Below are 21,100 nucleotides of genomic sequence, written 5' to 3' on the forward strand. Positions count from 1 at the left end.
ATAAAACAATCCATACAGTGTTGTTCTTTCAACAAATTGACTTTTTGAGTCTGTGTACTCCAGTTAACGATTAATTGATTAGTGGACGATTATTTCAGTAATTGATTCATTACGATTAATCTCATTAATTGTTTAACCCCTTGAGCAGATTGCAGAATAAGCAAACATTATCAGTCTCTAGTTGTCCAAAGATGCACAAAAGTAAATCACTCAGATTTTTAGTTTTATATATATATAAATAAAGGGGGGGATAAAACTACTTATTTGAACTCCGCTTTACAATTATGTGCTCACTGAAAAGAAATATTACCAAGTACTTTTGGTTTCTAGAGCAAATATCTTAGTAGAGTTGAATTAAGACAAACTGTGGTTACAAGTAACTTTTTTAACCAAATATATAAACTTGTTTTAAGTCAATAATTCCTTAATATGGAGGAGAAAATACAACTTCCAGTGGTAGATTATTTTACTTATGGGAAGAATATTTTGTTATAAATTAAGTAATCTGCCAGTGGACTAAGTATTTTTTAATCAATAAGGAATTATTTACCTAAAACAAGCTTGTATATCTTGCTAAAAAATTACTTGAAATAAGAAAAAACTAAGATATTTGAACAAGAAACTACTAGACCAACAATTCTTGGTAGGATTTAGTGTTTTTGCAGTGAAAATTTCTCCTCCCTGCTGTTTCTTTTTGAGACTTCAGAGAACAACCGAACATGTTGATGCTCATCATCTGGGTTTAAAAATCGCCATTCGCCTCTGCTCTAACGCTCCTCATCTTCCTCATCTTCCTCACTCCCGGGTCCCTCAGTAACAACAGAAATCATCCATTGATGAAATCATACATTATTCATCCAAATCGCTCTGCCTTTGATCACAAATGTTATTTCCCTTTGGAGATTATTTCACACTTTCAGACGCTGGTCAATCGAACCATCAGCCTCTAAATAATAGCCCGGGTCTCCCCACATGCTGCTTCCTGCATCGGGACGGGGCCCCACGCTGGGTCCCTCTGTCTCACTCTGGCCCCTGAACGCAAACAGATGTTTGTAAAAATAGAAGAGCTAAACAATACAAGGAATTCATAAACATGCCTCCGGATCAGGAAAACGGTTTATCCTCTCCCTCTGGGCAGAGCGGTCCAATAAAAAATAATCTGAACTTCAGCTCACCTGCAGCTCAACCCGTCAGCGAAAGTCTGCAGAAATTTATTTCCTCACTAAATACGTGTGACGAATTTGGTTATCGTGTTTCATTGAGCTGGATTGACCTAGAAAACACCAGAAAACGTGCTGCACACGTTTTTATGTGTGCAGCACGTTAAAGAAAAACACAGTAATGCAAGACAAGAGCATCATAAAAAAGGTAAAATCCTGTAAATCTGTTTAAAAGGTACGAGGAAAAATAAATATCTTCAATAAAACACTAGAAATTTAAGGAAAATGTTCATTTTGCAGTAAGTTTTTATCATCTTCTCTATATACAAGCATTGGATAACATTTTCTTTCTCATTTTGCAGGATTATTTCTGTTTGATATTTTAAATGTCCAAAATAAATAAACAAAAACAACAAATGAATGAATTCAGCCTCTGCAAAACAAAATTATCCTTTAAAAAAGGCTAAAACACCAGAATGAAGACTTTTACCATCCAGGTTTAGTAGAAAGAAAAACAATAAATCATGCAAACAGAAATCATTGAGCTCTTTTAAATTTATAATGCGATTTACCTATTAATTATTGCGACAGGCCTAGCTGTAGATTATATACGTCTTCCTGGGGTTAAAATCTGCTTCATGAGTTTCTCTTTGATAACTTTAAGTTTGGTTAAGAAGCATAGAAACTGACGCAATGCAGGCGCTCTTTTCCCTCTAAATACTCCGTATTTTCTTCAGGTGAAACCGTCTGCCTCACATTTTTAAAAGCTGCAGTGAAACCTGCTCTGCTGTGGCTTCCAGTTTCTCTCTTTCTGCTACGTATCTAATGGAGGAAGACATGCAGATTCACAGCAGGGCGACGCAGGTGAGGGAGGGGCCTGGCCTGCACTTCTGATGTGTGTGTCCATGGAAACGGATGGTTGGAGGATCCCTTTGCCCTTGACGTCGCGGTCTCTGGAGATCAGGGCAACGGTTGGCATCGTTACCTACCGCCTGCATCGTACGGGTGACGCTGTTATCGGAAACAGCAGACCCAGCATCTCCCCTGCTCCTACAGCCGCCCATGTTTGGCTCATCCAGTGGAAAGTTGGGAGGAAAAACCTCCCTGTCGAGGCGTTTTGTGTTTGTGTCTCAGGCTGTTGACCACATTCCAGCTGAAAAATTGTACAAGACTTTAACCTGTTCTATAACGTATCCCAAAATCTAAAAATATATATTTATACATGTATATTCCACACAATATGCGAAAAATGTAAGAGAGAGGGGTTATCGTTTAAGACAAGAAGAAAATTTTTAAAACAATGTATTGGAGAAACCAAAAATATTTTTTGTTTATTACTGAGTTAGGAAGGTTTATGTAATGGATTAAATCAGGGGTGTTGAACTCATTTTCATTTTGGGCCATGTCAAACAAAAATCTTAATGTCCTTAAAGGGCCGGTTGTGCCATAATGTGTTGATAAAACCAATCAAACTGTTAAAATATCAATAAACAGCTGTTTTGAGAAAATCTGAAGTAAAATCCGAAAGAAAATGTGGAGATTCGTTGATTTTGTGTGAATTTTGCAGATTGTGAAAAACTGGAAGGACTTATTGGTGTAATTTGGAGTCTAAAGGGCCACATAAAAAGCTACGGCGGGTCAGATTTGGCCCCCGAACCTTGAGTTTGACACATGTGGATTAAATAATGAGTTTAAAAAAATTTACACGATTTTAAAAAATTGTGAAGATTAATCGATTGCTCTGTTGATTAATTGATTATTCTGTTGATTAATTGATTATTCACTTTTGTTCTGGTGATTAATTGATCAAAAAATAGAAAACAGATTAGCCTTACACTGTGTTGACGTTAAGTCAGGCAGAAAAGGGCTAAAATTTTCACAAGTTGATGTTAGAAGTATTTTTTTAGCTGCAGATTCATCCTTTGCATTCCTTCACTGGTGGAATGCTCTGTTGTTGCATTTAGGCAATAACATGTTTATTTTCTTATCTGGAACTGAATTATTTGTTTATTTCCATATTTTAATGCATTTCTAATATTGCATAAAACTGGAAAATGTGATGACTTTTTATAAGATTAATCGATTAATCAACTAATCTTTGATTAATCATCAGAGTAATCAATAGAATAATGATTACTAATATAATAGTTACACATTTAAAGTAAACATGTAGATCTTTTGAAAACGTAAGACTTCTCAACACGTCTCGTGATAAAAAAGTGGTGAACACGTGGTTGTCCACTCAGATGGATATATGGTTTTCTTTCTTTGGTCATTTTCAGTAGGTAGCAACCCACAGTAACCTTGTAGCCACAAATTTACCTCTTGAGCTGGAGTGAGATTGTGAATAAACCAAGAGGCAGTCAAGTGGTGAGGGGAGTCACTGGCTTCATTAACTGCTGCAGGCAGGCCCTTTGAACTGGCAGAGCTCTGATCATGGCGGAGCATGCCGTCTCACACCTCATCATTTCATACAGTCTCTAATTCAGGGCCGTACACTCTGCACTTCACAGACTCAGAAGGACATCTGTGGAAAGTCAGAAGCCTCAGGGCCGCCCGGTTTGTTTTTAATTAGTTTTGAACCTTCAGAGAGTGCGGGGGGTAACTTCCAGAGCCGGGTTTGGAAGGGGTTAAGCTCAAAAGCTTTCAGTAATGGGAGTAACTTTTCATGCACTTTGGTTTCCTCGCCAGATTTTGGTGTAGACAAAGCCAGCCTTCAGCTCAACCACAGGCCCAGCATTATCACACAACAACAATGATGCATATCAAACAGTCCCCAGCAGGAATAAAAAGAAAAGTGCTTGTGACCAAAATAACCCCCATCCCCTGGTTGTGCCTGCGAGGAGCACTCAGATGTAGAGTGAGGCGGCCGCAGAGGGGCCCGAAGACATCACCGCACACAGGCGGCTGATCGCACATTCTGACTGCGCAGAGAGGAAAAACTGTAAACCGAGAACCTGGTCGATATCAGCTGACACTGTCAGACTCTTTGCTCCAAACTGAGCACCATTCACAATGGCTGCCATGGCAACCAGGCCTGAAAGTCAGCAAGCGATCGGTACCAGTTTCTACCGAGGCCCAGACTGGCTGGTGGGAGAGCAATATGCGGCATTTCTACAGCTAACGATTAATTTAGCTATCAATTATTCTGATTTATTCTGACAGTTAATGTATCAATTATTCTGACGATTAATCGATTACCCCACAGATTATTTTGACGATTAATCGATTACCCCGCAGATTATTCTGACGATTAATCGATTACCCTGCAGATTATTCTGACGATTAATCGATTACCCCACAGATTATTCTGACAATTAATTGATTATCCTGACAACTAATTATCTCTATTGTTTTGACAATTAATTGATTAGTCTGAGGATTAATCGATTATTCCGTCAATCAATTATTCTCTTTATTGTTTTGGGGATTAATCAATTATTTTAATGATTACTCTGGCGATTGATCTATCAATAACTCTTGGTGAATAATCGCTTATTCTCTCTATTGTTCTGGTGATTAATCAATTATTCTGAAAATTAATTGATTATTTTGATGATTAATCAATTATGTTAATTAGTTTGGCACATTCTGCAGATTTCTTATTTAAGCCTCTTATACAATACTATAAATATGTTAAAAGATGCAAATAAACAAACAATTCAAAACAAGAAAAGAAGTTAATCAATCACCAAATTAGATGACAACTATTTCAATTCATTGTGATTAATCTAATCACTGAAATAATACACCGGTGAGAACATTAAAATAGGCTACAGTAGGAATATACTACATCGGCATAAACAAATCAAATAAAGATATCAATTACAACTTTTACAGAAAATGCACAACAAAGCAGAGCATCGTTGGCACAAACCCGTCCATATGTGCAGGATGAATGTGTAGTGAGGCCGTCAGGCACCAAGCAAATCCACTGTGTGATGCTGCAGCACTAATGGGGCTTATGCTATGTCAAAAGAATGTTTGGCTCTGTTTCTGGCACATTTTACACACTTCATCCTTGGCTTAATAACCCTGATCCCTTAATGTGCTTATGCAGCATGAGCATCTCCGCTCTTGACACGATTCTGTCTGGATGTGTGGGTTAGTATGTCTGAGGTATTGCCGAGCTAAAGCAGTGCATTAGCAGAAGCTACTCCTCTCCTTTTAGTGAATGAAGGAGGAAGACACATGACATCGAGCCAGCATCTCCAACGTCATGGCAAAAAACCATAGCTACACTCACCAGGGAACGAACTCTTCCTCTCTTACACTGAGGAGTTCTCATGCACATCATCAGCTCTTGATGCAGACACGACTAACGCTAAGCTATTAATGCATTACTATTGATTTTATATAATTCTGTGCAACAAGAATATATGCAGTTTTAAAAGCAATCTGCACATTTCTGTAATTCCATGTGGGTCTCAGATGCTAGAAAGAAACAGCCTCTTTTTTAACGTTAGTTTTTTTTGTCTGAAAATTAGCAGTTTCAAAAACCTCCACAATGCTGAGTTATAATTGACGAGGGATTGAGCCATTAACTAACATCCCAATTGGAGTTCCAGCATGTTTGGTCAGCTGGTTTTAGCGTTGTGTGTGTTGTAGCGTTGTGTGTGTGTCTCCGCATTTTATTGGTTGTGCAGGAGGCTCCACTTCTGCTTTTCAAAGATGCAGAGTTGGATAATTGCACATTTGTTTGCAGCCACTTTCAGGTATGAGTGTAAACGTTGTATGAGGGGGCATGGCCAGCAGCAGCTTATTTAAATACAAGATGCCCTAAAAGAACTCATTCTGAAATCAGGCTGACTAAAATCATCATCTAAGAATAATTTTGTGGAAAAATATGTAATGAAAATGTTTTTTTATCGCCCACAGACCAGAATAACAATTTGATAGTAAAGGAAGGTGGTGTAAAAATTAATAAAAGCTTTTGACTGTTACCAGACCAACTAGAAATGACCTGCTTATAAACTTTTGACAGAAACTCAGTTAGAAAACTCGGGAATATTCCTTTAATAAAACAAAAAACAAAGTAAGAAAACAATATGAAAGAGCTGTAATTTGCCTCTTGTTTCACATAACATTTAACAAATTTATTGTCTTTGTTATATAAAGAAAACATCACAGACTGCTGGGGAAATTACAAAGGCATTTTCACTTAAAATCAAAAGGGCTCTTTAGGTGTATAATTAAAGGAGATTTGAAGTATGGTTCTGTGGAGGTTTTTAAGCAGTCAGTATATTACCTGCAGCAGAAAACTAATTCACTGAACTTAGTTTGTTGAGTGTTGAGCTAATACTGGGTTAAAAATGGCCAATTCAATGCATATTTCTGCAACTACACTAAAACTAATATTTATTGTCTAGTTACTAGTGCAAATAGCTTATTGCATTTAAAATAAGAAAACTAACTTACAAGTAACTTTACAGAAAAATACGGGAGCTTGTTTAAGTCAGTAATTTCTTCAAATTTATGAAAAAGTGCTAGTTCCAACCAGAACCAGAACTTTTTCATCAACATTAAGAAATTATTGACTTTAAACAAAACTACACCAAAAATACTTGGTATGATTTTGTGTTTTGAAGTGTATTCATCCATTTTGGTTTTCAGTTGTTTTTTTTTAATGCCATATAAATAAAAACAAAACAATATATTTCTATTCCTGTGCAGGTCTTAGAGCTCAGTGAACATCCATAGAAAATGCAGCCAGAAGCAGAACGGAGAGGTGTCAGATAAGAGATATAACAACTGTGAAAATAACCCACAGAGGAGAGATTAGATTTGAAAAGCTCGGCCAACCATGAAAGTGAACTATGAGATTGCACACTGCAGATTCTTGATGAGTTTGATGAGAGATGAGCAACAAGAGAAAAACAAACTCAGAGCAACAAATCAATTTGCATCGACAAAGAAAATTAAACCAAGTGGGGGTGAAATCTGTGTTGGTCGTTCTTCAAACTCTGCATGTTTGACACTTGATGTTTTCTGATGAATGTGAGCGCTTGTTGCTGTAGTTAGACTTCCAGACCAGCACGCTTTAATCTGTTAGAAAACCCATTATCCTGCCGCTCCATTTACGCACATTTATTACGGCAGCGGCGGCGGTTTTGGCAGCCAATACTTACAAATCAGCTCTGCAGCTATCAATAAGCGGCTGCTGCTCGTTCGAGGCGCACAGCTGTGACATATATTTCGCTCTCGGTAGCCATCAGGGCAGCTTGGCGTTGGACCAAACAACTGGGCGGACAAGCAGAGGATGTATATCTCTCTAGGCTGATGGAGCCGCATTCCTATTTTTACAAGGCCACAACAAGACGGAGAGGCGGCCATTTAAAGAAGACATCATAACAGATTTCACCTCAGGAGTTGGCAAAACTAGGACGAGGAAACGGGAAGCGGCATTCATCATTAGCATGGGGACCGGCCAGTTTATGACATTATCAACTAATCGTTTTTACCTCTCCACACATGCACAAGCCTACTCTTCTTATTTTCAAAGCAGCGGAGGTAACGCTAGTAGCAGCGGCAGCGATAACAAAGCATTCCTGAAATTCCCCTGTTATTAAACTTTAATGAGAGAATTACCAAGCAAGGGAAGATGTGCTGAGTTTTGATGGGAAGGGGGCAAGTGGGGGCTTGAAGGTCACCAGAGATGGTGGAGAGATGCTGACTGTGGTGGGACACGTGTTATCCAGCAGCCGCTTCGCCGTTTGACCAAAGCAACACAAACATGGAGATCTCTCATGGGGAAAGATCAGACATGACAGGACAGAGACTGGATCTTATTTCAGATTGTGGAGATGTTTATCCAGGCTTCAGACAGAGATAAACGAGATTTTTCCTTCAGCAAAGTGATATTTTACTTTGTTTTTCTATTGTAGTTTCTCAACTAAAAACAGAGTTTTTAATTTGTTGTGATCATTTTCATACTTTATTTTGAAAAACTGTAAACTAATTTGCTTTGGTTCACTATTGTCACCGTTTGTCATTATAAAAGTATTTTGTTGATACTTAAAGTTTGTCCAAAGTCCGTATTGGTTAAAGTAACTCAAAGGAATAATTATAAAAACACCCTAAAGTCAGAAGTTTACAGAAGAGAATTAGAGCCACTAAAAACATGTTTGACTTTTTTCTCAGAATTCTGACAGAAAAAGTCAGAATTTCGCCCAAAAAAAAAATCTGAATTCTGAGGAAAAGTCAAAATTCTGTTGAAAAAAGTCGATAGACAAAAAGTCAGAATTCAGAAATAAAGCCAGAATTTTGTGAAAAAAAAAAAAGTTGGTATTCTGAGAAAAAGCAATACAGAATTCTGAGGATAAAAAGTCCAAATTCGTTAAGTCAAAATTCTATAGAATAAAAAAATCTGGAAGGTCAACATTTAAAAAAGAAAGAGGGAAATTCTGAGACAGGACAGACCTGAGAATTATGAGACAAAAGTCAGATTTCTGAGGAAAGTCAAACGTCTGATCCTCTTCCCTAGACGTATGATCACACATCAATCAGTATCAGCGATAAAGTTCCTGTATTTATTTTGTATCAGAAGATCAATACCAAAAATACAATGCGGTGTTGTGTGACAGAGCAAGGCTTTACTGATAATTTAAATTATTTTTTGACATTTCAAATAGTTTTTAGTAGGCTACATTAGCAATTAGCTTGGCTGACTTCCATGTATACATTAGAAGAGAATATAGATCCTTACTGTAACTTACAGATTTATAAAACATTTCCACGCTCTCATTCATGCCGCCATGTTCGATCTATAGCTCCTCCACTGCAGAGGAGTCGAGATAAAAAACAACCCGTCAACATTGCTGATATCCTCTCCCCACAGAGAGTTAATCTATACCACTGGTGTTATCGCCGAGGCTGGCTTGTTTTTAGAAGCTTTCATTACACTTTTCCCTCCGTAGCCGGACAGGACAGGCTGAGATTTGTCAGGAGGATGGCGGGATGCTCCCCCTGAATCCCAGGCGAGGAGCTTCGGCTGACAGCTTGCAATGACAGGAGACGTCTAAATTGTCTCATTATGGAGCCGGACTGTGACAGGCTGAGCCACCCGGAGAGGAAAAACAGGCGAGTTTGTGTGAGCCGGGACGCAATTACTTCTACAAACTCGCACTGCGGTGTGTATGTGTTGCTGTCTTTAAAGTGGAGGGAAACCTAAACACCGGTAATGTGCAGCAGAGTATCGGGTGTGTTTTCAAACAAATTGCTTTCCTGAATGGTTCAGCGATGTCTGCAACCCCGTCTGAAACCTGTTACATCCAAAGTTTTCCATTTTAATGCTTTTCTCAAGGAAATTAAATGGGTTGGTGGTAACTGTTATCAGTTAATGAGTTAATCTAAAGCTGATTGAGAAGTATTTATTGATTTGGTCACAATGTTAACGTAAAGCTTTTTAACACTTTCCCAGCTACCAAGCACGGCGGTGGCAGCTTCATGCTGAGGGTTTGTTTTGCTGCCACTGGAAGAATGAAAACTATGTCCAAAATGTTCAACTATCAGGAACATAACTGGGTGTTATGGCTGGAAATGATGGCTTTGAATGGATAAAGCAAACTAACATTAACTTTTAGGATGACAACCTCAGCCGTAAGAAAATATACAAACTATTTAAAAACAAAAACAAAAAAAGCGATCTGAACTAGCCTTTTAGAGGTGAGAGGTCAAATACCCAGCATGAATTTTACCAGAAACTTGTCCAAAACGCGGTTTCTCTGCAACTTGTAAGAGTCATTTAATATTAACATTAATGGAGTGAATCCATTTATTCAGGTCTTTATGTATACTTCTGACTAATTCAACATTTGGACCAATTTCAACCGTAGCATACTTTAAATGTTAAATCCTTAAAGAAATGTTCAAAGTTTCTTCTTTACACAATTCCTTGCATCAGCTTAAACAACTACTTTCTGCAGGTAAGATTTCTAAATAAACTAGTTTGTTTTCTTCATTCTGGCTTCTCTGTGTGCTCTGCATCTGAATGAAGAGGGCGTTTTTATGGCGTTTTTATGGGCAAATCAGGAGGAACACGACCCCCAATGATTCTCCCAGTTTCTTCTTTCTACCATTCAGGACCTGAAAGAAATGCGCTGAATTCCTCCAGGATGTGTGAACGTCCCTGTTCCACTGCATATGTGAACAATAACAAGAGGATAATGCACAGATTAGCGCTCCAAGGGTCAAAGATATGCTTCAGATGTGGAAATATGCTGCAAATGAATTAGCCCACTGTTGGCCCACAGCTATAGCTGAGTAATATGGTCACGGAAGAAGATTAGTGTGGAAATGCAACTTAAGATGTCTGGCATTTCGGGGATATAAGCTGAAAACATTCAGCTGGCTGTCTGACTCAATCGTTACTATTTAAGCACTGAGACTTGAAAGGCTTGAGTTTAATAAAAATTAATTAATAAAAACTCCAGAAAGAATATGACTTTTTTCTGAGTTTTTTTGTTTTGTTTAAATGAACTAGTTAAAAAAAGAGATGAATTGTTCCTTTAGAGCATTTAACATCAAAACTGCCTCAACTCACACCAAGTCATGAGAAAAGTCTTAAGGAAAGTGCAAACCTGGCATCATTTTGGCTTTTCTAAGCTTCTCAGATGCCTCGCTCAGTAACTTTTTTAACTTTTAGAGTGTCTGCAGTCGGCCGGCGGACTTATCTTGAGCCTTGTCCTCACTCGGGTCGCAGTAAAGACGGTCGTTCCCTGGGGAATCTAAAAATGGCGCCCGTCGCTCCGAGGGCAGGAATGTCATGACCTCATGTGAATAATGTCAATCAGCTTTGTGAGTGGAGATGCAGGAAGTAAAGGCAATGAGGGAAGATTGTCTCAGAAAAAAGAAGAAAAGAAAGTTTCCTTCTCTAGTTCAGGTGACAGTGACCCTATCAAAATATAAGTATGTGATGGAATGGCCCAGTCAAAGTCCAGCTGATGGTAACACTTTGTTTGAAGACATGACACTTTCATAAACATGAAATAGTCTTTATAAATGTTTATGACTGTCGTCATGAAGTGTAATTTTTACATAGTGACATTTTTAATGCAAAATTGCCATTATTTACCAAATGGCACTTTATGACAACGGTCATAAACGTTCACAGAGACTCCTTCATGTTTATGACCGGCGTTATGTCAGGCTTATTATGGACAGCCCTTCAAATAGTGTTACCAATATTTGTTATTGCTGCTAGATGACCTCATTTCAACCTGACTGAACTTAACTAGTTTTGTGAAGAAGAAGAATAATGTCGAAAGTTGGAAGAAAAACTCCAAAAGCTAAAAGTGAGGGAGTTTAACAGAAATGCCTGCCACACCTTTCAGATTTTAAGGTGTTTAAAGTTTTTTAAAACATGTTCATTCCATAATTATGCACCCCTTTGTGTTAGGTCATCACATCTCAACTTGTTGGGGGCAAAACGGGAAACACTGTAGCTCAACTACTAAGGACATATTCATCACTTTGCACGTAATATTCAATGTTTTTCTAAAGGTGAGCGTTAAAGAAATGAAGTGAAAAAGAAATGAACTCTTCCACTGCCTTGCCTCAAATTTCACTCAACTTATAAAATGGATGTAACATAAAAAAATCACACATATATGCCAGAAAATAAGCTGAACAAACAGAAGGGGAGTGTGTCGGTTTGGCGGCATGTTGGGTGGACCAAACCCAGGGGAAAGGAAGGAGCTTAAGGAGATCAGGCCTCACTTATTGAGAGACGGCCGAGAACATCTGGGTTCACTCAGAAAACGTGTAAATGAGGGAAATCCACACTGTTTCAGTGCGATTAAGCTCATCCCTGAGCATGGGACGCTCCTCTGCAGCGTTTGGTGTGTGCAGGATTTTGTAAACTCCAGGGAGAGTGACGGTGACATGAAACATGAGGGGTTTAGGTTTCTCGCCTTGGTATCTGCTGCACTGACCTGATGGGGCTGCAGTGCTGATGGGTGGGCTCCAACGGGCCCACACACACTCTGACACACACCCATTCATTCTTGTCTCTTCTTTCCTCATCCATTACCAGTCTGATCCCTTTTAGGGTCTTGCTTCAAGCACCAATGGCTCATGATCCCATTGTAATACCCTCGCTGTCAAAAAGTTGGGTAACTCTACCTTTTTTGGTTGTCCAATTGATTCCTTGGTGTGTGTGTGTGTGTGTGTGTGTGTCCTCCAGGTCCCATGGCCTCCACGGAGCATGGCAGAGGGCTGGAAGAGGCAGCTACAGTGAGAAAAATGGCCCAGCAGAACCCAGTGAGAGGCGGTCAGACCCACAGACCAGCCAAGAGAAGACGCCCACGGCCCCGTCTTTCCCACAAGGGGCCCATGCCGTTCTAGAGCAAGGTCAGTGTCTCCTACGGCTGGGCAGAATGGAAATACTAAATATTGGATTTTTTATAACTATATCGTAGGACTGGACAATAATCAATAACAATATGTTGTGATAAATACATGATCAATATCAATAAATAACATGTCTGATAGAATATTAAACATTCGATATGTAGAATATTCACTGAACTCTGATCCAGAACCGCACAGCATTCTGGGAGATGTATGCAGAGTAAACACTTCAGACTCGACCTCTTACTGCTGCTAGCTAAGCAACGTTGGTAGCATCAACTAACTCTCTCACTCTTTGGTTACCTAGCAACTCACTCATTCTTTGGTTACCTAGCAACGACCTGCTGAGTAACTGGCCCAGCAGAAGTTGAATATTCTGCTACTGTGTCTCATAACTGCTTGAAAATAACAAACGGTGAAGACAAAAAACAGGAAAGGTCATACCACCAGTTTGGCAGCATTTCAGATATTTAAAACAAAAAAACTAATCAATAATTATTGAAATCGAGTGATATGAAATGCAGTCCTACTAGATTATGTGACATAATTAATCATATTTTTGAATAACCTCTAATGTTACCAAATGAAACTGGTGTTCTCCTTTCAAACAGATCAATCATGTTTATTGATTTCAAAATCAGAATAAATGTAACTGTACTTATTGTAACCATCAGCTGTACACAGATTTATTAGTAGAGTTTCGGATAAACAACACTTGGAGTTAATTAGATGTAGAAAGCCAAATTATTTGAAGGACAATTTATACTCAACTGCAGAGTAACTAGTTACATTTACTCAATTATATTTACTTGAGTAACTTTTTTTTTGAAATAATGTACATTTAGGAGTATTTTTACTACACTATGCATTTTAAATGGACTGAACTTATATATTTCCAGTCATTTTGACCACTCAAAGGGCTTTACACAAGAGTCACATTCACCCATTTGCACTCACAAACATTTATACACCGATACGCAGATTGGGAGGCAATTTGGGGTTAAGTGCCTTGCTGCCCTGCCCAGAGGCACATTGACATGTGGCAGGAGGAAGCTGGAATCGAACCTACAACCTTCCGATCGCAAGACGACTACTCTACCCACATGTTGTAATTTAGTTGTTTTTATTAATTATTTTTATTTTCGTCTTTAAAATACCTAAATCTCCTCTTAACTATATTTTGATGCAGCTGATGATGTAATTTTTTAATCGATAGACATTTTAATCATCGTAAATTGAAAAGTTTATGATACATCAAATAGATTCAATACATCGCCCAACCCAAACTTTCTCCACCAACAAAAAGTAAATAAACTAGAAGAAAAAGACATTTTTTACCCTCTGTGGAGTCTTTTAAAAACACAATATGCCTGCCGCTGCTGTGTTTACCCAGAAGACCCGACTTCTGTAAAGTCTGAGTCGGATATTTCTCTAGAGGATGTCAAAAGAAACACTTCCAGAAATATTAAACCATAAGTGCTGACTACATTGGCCAGAAAACAACTTACAACAGGGACTGTGAAAACAAAATGACTTACAGTGCTGAAACACTCAGTCGGCAGAATCAGGGCTGATGCATCTGCTGAAAACTCGAATCAAACTTCTTCTGCAGGAAGTTATTGTTGGATCCAGACTTCAGACTACTGGACCAAACCTGCCAGCTTGAACATCTGCCCAGAACAACTGTAGCTTATTTAAATCTCAGTTATTCTTGTAAATCTTACCTCCAGGGCCGCTTGGCAGGGACAAATCTTTACTCTAGATCCGATTAAGTAAATAAAAGTATTTTCTCCAAAGATAATAATTTTGAAGAGATAAGTATCCAGGTTCCTGGAACAAATGTTTAACTTTATGTCAACTAAAAGTAAGTTTTTCTGTGAAATCTCCCTCGTATTCAGACTTGTCTGTCAACTTTTCACCTCTTTATTGTTTAATAACATAAATAAATTGGGCTCAAGCTTCACTGTGAAACTAAAATACTTGAACCAAATCCACAGAAACTGAGGTTCAGACCTCTAATGTCACTGCGAAAACCAACAGCAGCATGTCCACACGTCTCTTTCAGACGACAGTAGACAGGCAAACCTGACGAGACATAATATCCCTGCAGGAGGTGCCGACCACTCAACACTGACCTGCAGAGGTCCTACATAAATTAAACTAGTGAGAGGAGCCTGCAACCCAAAGGCTGTTAATCAGTTTGGAAAAAAGAGGATCAAAGCAAAGCGCCCAGAGGTGTTTTACAATCTATAACAAATTATGAATAATCAATTGTTACCGCAGTTTTTTAAGACGCTTTTGAAATCACTCTGGCTTTAAAGACGAGACTCCAGGGACTCATAACAAAGATGAAAACAATGAAGGCGAAAGCAGGGTAGTAGCACTTGAAGGGCCGCCTCTGCCAATGAGAAGTGAGAATCCTTTCAGAGCGCCGAGTGTCTGGAGTTCGACTCAGTGCCAGAATGCTGAGCACATAATAAACGGGAGCTTCAGAAAGCTGCGAAGCTCTAAAACTGAACGGCTCACTGAGTCACAATGCTGTCTCTGCACACAGCACTTAAACCACAATACACTGGAGAGGTTTGCTGTTGTTGACTCCACCGGCTCGGCTCTTTTTGGTTCACCTGACTCATGAGGAAGCTGATTTCTGCTTTGTGTTGGAATCAGATGCTGCACCAATAAACAAGTCTTTTCACAATTGCACAAAACTTACTTTTTGGGGTATTTTATGACTTTACAAACATAGCTTTACAAATAAAACACATTGTTGGTCCAAATATGTGCAAAAAAGGCCTCGTTTTGTCCCATTTCACAGCTTCTAGACCTTCCACGAGGACTTCTTATTCATGTTAGCTAGACATTATAGTAAACTAGCAAATGTTTTAAAATAAAAACATATTAACAAATGCACATTTTAGTCGTTTAAACAGGAAAATTTCAGTTGGATTGAACTTTTCACAATAAAATAACACTAAAAGCATCAGTGATATTTTTTATACATATTTGTTGCTTGTGCTTTTGGTTCCACACCGTTTTCCATAAATAAAACAAGAACAATATATACTTCTTCTATATAATAAACAATAAGGCGAAAGGTGTCGAAAAGAGGAAATGTTAGCTACCAGTTTAACAGTACTTACAATATTTAAAACAAAAAATATAATCAATAATTATTGATGCTGCATGATATGAGGCTCTTCTATCGTGATACGTTTTGCAGTCATATCATTTTAGCCCTACTTAACAGTTTAGTAGGTTTAGAAAATGTTTAGTAGTTTCTAAACAAAACTTAGCTGCTTTCGTTTAGCGGTTTAGCCCTACCAAATAAAAATTAGCTCTGCAATTAGCACATTAGTGGACGTTTGCCCATAAGTGATACTTATCAATAATAATTGTCAACATGGATTGCTCCAAATGCGTTTAATTTAGATGCACTGATGGCATAAAATGTCTTTGGATTGTAGAGGCTGCATGCTGAGGATATAAAGTTTTCACCAGGCCAGACAGCTAGCACCAATTTGTCCCCCTTTCTGCAACATCAGCTTGAAAGGCTCTGTTCTGCCTCATGCTTTCCCTCTTTTCTTCTTCGATTTGAGCCGACGGTGGGAAAAGAACCGCCCCTGGGATCAGCCGTAGATGCATTTCATTTGATCAAAGCAAGACTTCAGCGGATAGAGACAGAGCTGAGCCGTCACTGACCTAAACATAATTACAACACTGTTTACACGGAGATAAAAAACAATGATTCCCCTGACATTGTCCATCCTTCAACCGTGTGCTATTTAGCAGCATCACCCCATTTTAGATTCAAAGACAGCTCATCTTTTATTCTCTATGACACCTGAGGCAATGTCAGATTTTTCACCATTACACTTTCCAGATGTGAGCAGCTCCGAGAAGAAATACTGCGACCCGGGCCAGCCTCTTTAAGCGTTCAAGCAGAGTTGGATTAAACCAACTTTTGGCTCTTAAGACATGCCAGTGATAGTATACGAGACAACAGGATATTACAGACTTAAAGCCAGAGGCGATTTGTGGAAACCCCCAGTGGCCTCTAGTGTGAGAAAACTCTATGTGACTCTTTCAAGGAGTTTCCCATCAAACCAAAGGGAGCAGGTCTGCGTCTCCTTCCAAACGCTGACTTTATGATGTAGTAAGCCTACATCATAGATCTAAAAGCACAAAGAGCAACAAATGACAACACGGCTGGGTTGAGATAAGCTATAGATTCATTTATGTAGCATTGTATTTCAACAAAAAATGTTGAATTCAAAGAACTAAAGGCTGTTATCAGCGAAAGAATCATCCAAAGTAGAGGCGGAGATAAAATACAACAGAACATAAGAGATTTCTGTTTTCTGGTCATGATCCTCCCTCCAGAGTCTAAGATAATGGCTGGCTTGTGTTTCACAGCACGATATGCAATTGTTTTTCTTACTCCCTGCTGCAATTTCCAATCAAAGACTGTGAAATCTGGTCGAGACATGTCTACGGTAGCCTTCTAGATGTGCAAGATAATGTCAGAAATAACACAGACGAAGCTTTGGCAGAAATCCACAGATACTCAGACTTATTTGAGAGGATATTGAATGTCTTCAGACATACACAGAGCTGATGATCTTACATGCTCTGGTAGCTGTATTCTCCGCTATCTGTTGTCACTTTGATGATAATAACCAGAGATCAACCCTGAAGCAAACAAGGAGTAGATACGCTTTCATTACATTCAACAACACGGTTCAGAAACAACGGCAGATAAAGCCGTAGAAACTACAGAGATTTCAAGAACAGTCAATAAAAATATGGAGGTTCTGGTTAAAACGAAAACATAAACAAGTTATAATGTTTTTCTGTGCCTATTACACGTGTCAGAAACCTCCAGAATGTAACGTTTCAAATCAGAAGCCCAGCCCGTTACCTAGCAACCCAAGCGAAACCGCACCCATCGCCTAGCAACCAAAGCTGAGCTCCAGAATGTTTGGTCAGCTGGTTTAACCGCTGTACTCTGCTGAAAAAGACATGAGTTTTGTTGTTGGCTTACCACCTACAAACCAGTTGCTGCATTCTTGTTACTGGTGCTCAAGGCTTTACTTTTGTACGGTTGTATAAATGCGCATCTGTTTGCAGCCACTGAAGTTACTCACAGTGGGTAGTATGTCCAGAAATTATACTCACGTAAGAGTAGCGATATTTCACAATAAAATTATCAAAGTAAAAGTAAACAGTACAACATAGCAGCTGAAACACAAAGTTAAATCTAGACTAAAAACCCACCTGCTAAAATTAGTTTTGAACCATAATAAATGAAACATTGACCACCATATTTAATTTGTATGATTTTGGTGATGCCGCTCATCAAAACGTAACGCTTACTAAGTTGGTGTTTTCTTTATAACTTTATAATTTTGAACTACTGCTGGAATGTGCTGTACAAATAAACTTGAACTTGATTACATCTTTTCCAAAAAGTTAGTCAAGTAAGTGTAAGCCAAATCTGCTAAAATCTCATTATTCAAGAATGATTTTGTGAAAGAAAATGTTTTTTTTTTATTCATCTCCCATACAGCTATCCTAACCCGTTCAATGAAGCACAATGGGTCAGCATTGAAAGTTCTGCTGGTTTCTGATGCATCTTCCTGTCTCTCTGTGTTGCAGGCACTGCCTTGAGCGCCCTCCCCCAGGTTCTGATTTCTATGCTCTTCCTTCGCCTTGGGGGGCCTTGCAATGAAGGGCCTACGCTTGCCCAGCCTGAAGAGTGATGTCCATAGCACCTGCTGGTTCTCCAAGCAACTCTGTCCACCTAAAAATCAGGACAAGCCGCTCACCCTCGGCTCCAGGAGGGATAGGGGGGCGTTGGAAAGGGGGTGGGAGGTATTGAGCCTGAGCTACCAGACTCTATTTCTCTGTCTCTTTATCTTACTCCCTCCTTACTGATATATCTCTGTCTTTTTTTCAATTTGCTTAATAGAGGCCAATCATAGCAATCTTTCTGAGTGTCTCACACTCTTTGCATGACATGTGGTGGAGAGGGAGCCCCGTCAAAAGAGTCTTAAAGCTTCTGTCTCAGATCCAAAGTCCCATCAGTCGCTGATTTCATCGCTGTGTAGCTACTTAAACGAGCAGATGAGCGGGTCTGATCGTGCAGAGGAAGTAACCTAATTTTCGTTGTGATACTCTGGAGCTGAAGGTTTAGTGTTGAAAGGAGTTATAATCATCACTTAATTACGATTATTAATGGTGCTTTGTATCTTTTAATGTCAGTTTGTCCACATGCAAAGTAAACTAAAACCAGAGCACATGCCGTTAGGACAGCTTCGCGTTCCCTCGCTCGTTCCGGAGCCGTTTGGGTGTTTCTGAGTCCATTAACACCTCTGGGGGGAACGGAGCAGCTTTCAGGCTCAAGGTTACCGTCCCACCTTGAAGGAGTCCTCTTACCCCGACCCTGACCCCCGACCCCCAGCCTTCTCGCCACACCGCTGCCCCCACGCAGCTGCTCTTCACGACTGTTACCCGGCGCTGGCGGCCCGCTCCGACCGACGGGCCGCCTCGCCCCTTAAGGAAGTGCCAAATAACAACCTTCTCCACGATGCTGCCAGGAACGGAGGAACGAAAAAGTCAGAGAGAAACGAGAAACGCATTACCTCTTGTTTGAAGTCTCGATACACTGACACGTTTATGCTTTCTCTTTGTTTTGTTCATTTTAACCTCGGCTCTTAGTTAGTCCGCCGCGATCAGCCTACCGCTAGTGCTCTAGATTAATATTCAGCATACGCACAGAAAAAGCTATGCCTTTCCATCTTACTGGAACACATTTCTATTGTTTTCTGTGTTTTAGTTTTATTTCCTTTTTTCTCAGGGTGCTGTGATAGAGGCTTGTACTTCAGCAGGCTGTTTTGTGCATTTACTCAAGACAAACATACAAACAAGCATATTTTCATATACTGTATCTTTACTCTCCCTGTATGTATACTCTAGTTTAATCACTATGTTATTGGAGAGTTATTCACCTCTTTTCTTGATCTCCCTGCGTTACGTTGGGTGCAGTTGCCTTTCTAATCAGCCCGTCCGCTGCACAGGTGGTCGCGGATTTGATCGTCATGCTCATTAAATCCTGAACTTAATCTTTCTTAGATGTCCACATTTAGTCAGAGCTCATTGTTAAAGAGGCTCAGACTGGAAGCACATCATTTTAACTTCAGGCCCCCTGCTGATTCAGGCTGTTATCATATCACATATTGGGAATTTTATAATCCTTGTTGTGTGTTGGACATGCAGAACTCTAACTTAGTTAAATGAGTTTCATGAACATAATCTAATTAATCTACAGGTGGTGTGCACAAGTCGGCTGCACTGCCTGGTTTTCCACCGTTACTGTGATAAATATCCTGCACAATTCAGCATGAAAAAACGAATCTGTTAGGAGTGGAACGATTAGTCATGAATCGTTCATTTAAATAATCGTCAACTAATTTACTAATCAATTAACTGGGGTTTACAGGCGCAATAAAAGGTGAAAAGGTGAAAATAAAAGCAGAAATAAAGACAAAACTACAAAAAATAGTGACATTTTGCATTAAAGATAAAAAATACATTTGACTAAATATGTTTTATATATATATATAGACCATCTTTTGCTATCCAATTATTAATTAGATAATCCAAAAATAATCAACAGATCAGCTCTGCACTGTGTCGAAAGTTACTACTGGCAGAAATGACAAAGCAAACAACAGGAAGTAGTTGGAGGAGGATGATGCGGCATGTTTTTTAAACTTCACGAGACATGAAAAGCTGAGTGTCATCAACATAACTGTGGAAGCTGATTCCACCAAGCAGCAAATATCTACAAATTAACAAGTAGGAGGCCTAGAATAGAGCCTTGGGGGCCTCCGTAGTTAGCATTGAGGAACATGTATCCATACTGACCATAATAGATCTATCAATATCTATAATAATAATAATAATAATAATAATAGAACAGCCCCAGAAAGCCCAACCAGATTCTGTAATCTATTTCAATGGAAACACTGCAACTGCAAAATTTAAAAAAATTAGCAGAATATCAACAAAGTTTTGCACACATTAGTAATGGAAACACAGATGGTGTTGTTTTGTCCAATTACTGACGATGATGTTGAAATGATTTCTCTTCTCTTGACTGAAACCGTTGTACAAAGAGACGTGCTTTCTGAGAGTTTACAAAATATCAAACAATATTTTGTTTGATGCACATTCTAACAGTTTAAATGAGAAACTATTGGAAAAGTCCAAAATAGGAAACTTGCACTTAATTTCAAATTAATCAGATTCCCTTAAATTATTTGCCAAATATGAATTCAAATGCTGCAAATGCTGAAAACAAATCACACTCACCCCCTCCAAACGGATTTCCTTGTTTTTAGTGATAAAATTGTACGGGATATACCTTTCACAATAAAGGTGGAACAGTTTTTAAAATTACTTTACAAAAACCCAGCTTGTTCACAGGGGTGTGGAGACTTTTATAAAGGCGCATTAGATTTCCAGCACTTTTTCCCTCCCGCCATGTCTCATGCAAATATTAAAAATAAAAAACGCAGAATCTTCTCAGC

The 21,100-nt window shown here is 39.0% G+C and overlaps 1 protein-coding gene across 1 annotated transcript in view; it reads left to right on the forward strand.

Annotated features, from left to right (window-relative positions):
• The window catches only part of apln (apelin), a 29,616-nt gene extending 9,684 nt beyond the window's left edge, over positions 1–19,932 (forward strand). The window contains exons 2-3 of the mRNA XM_015029146.1: positions 12,343–12,509; positions 18,165–19,932. Coding sequence (XP_014884632.1) covers positions 12,343–12,503 — 161 coding nt within the window. The 3' untranslated portion in view covers positions 12,504–12,509; positions 18,165–19,932. The remainder of the gene's footprint in view (positions 1–12,342; positions 12,510–18,164) is intronic.
• The last annotated feature ends 1,168 nt before the right edge of the window (positions 19,933–21,100 follow it).

Source organism: Poecilia latipinna, unplaced genomic scaffold (genome assembly GCF_001443285.1).
Source record: "Poecilia latipinna isolate Pla-1442-1.1 unplaced genomic scaffold, P_latipinna-1.0 Scaffold145, whole genome shotgun sequence".
NCBI classification, from domain to species: domain Eukaryota; kingdom Metazoa; phylum Chordata; class Actinopteri; order Cyprinodontiformes; family Poeciliidae; genus Poecilia; species Poecilia latipinna.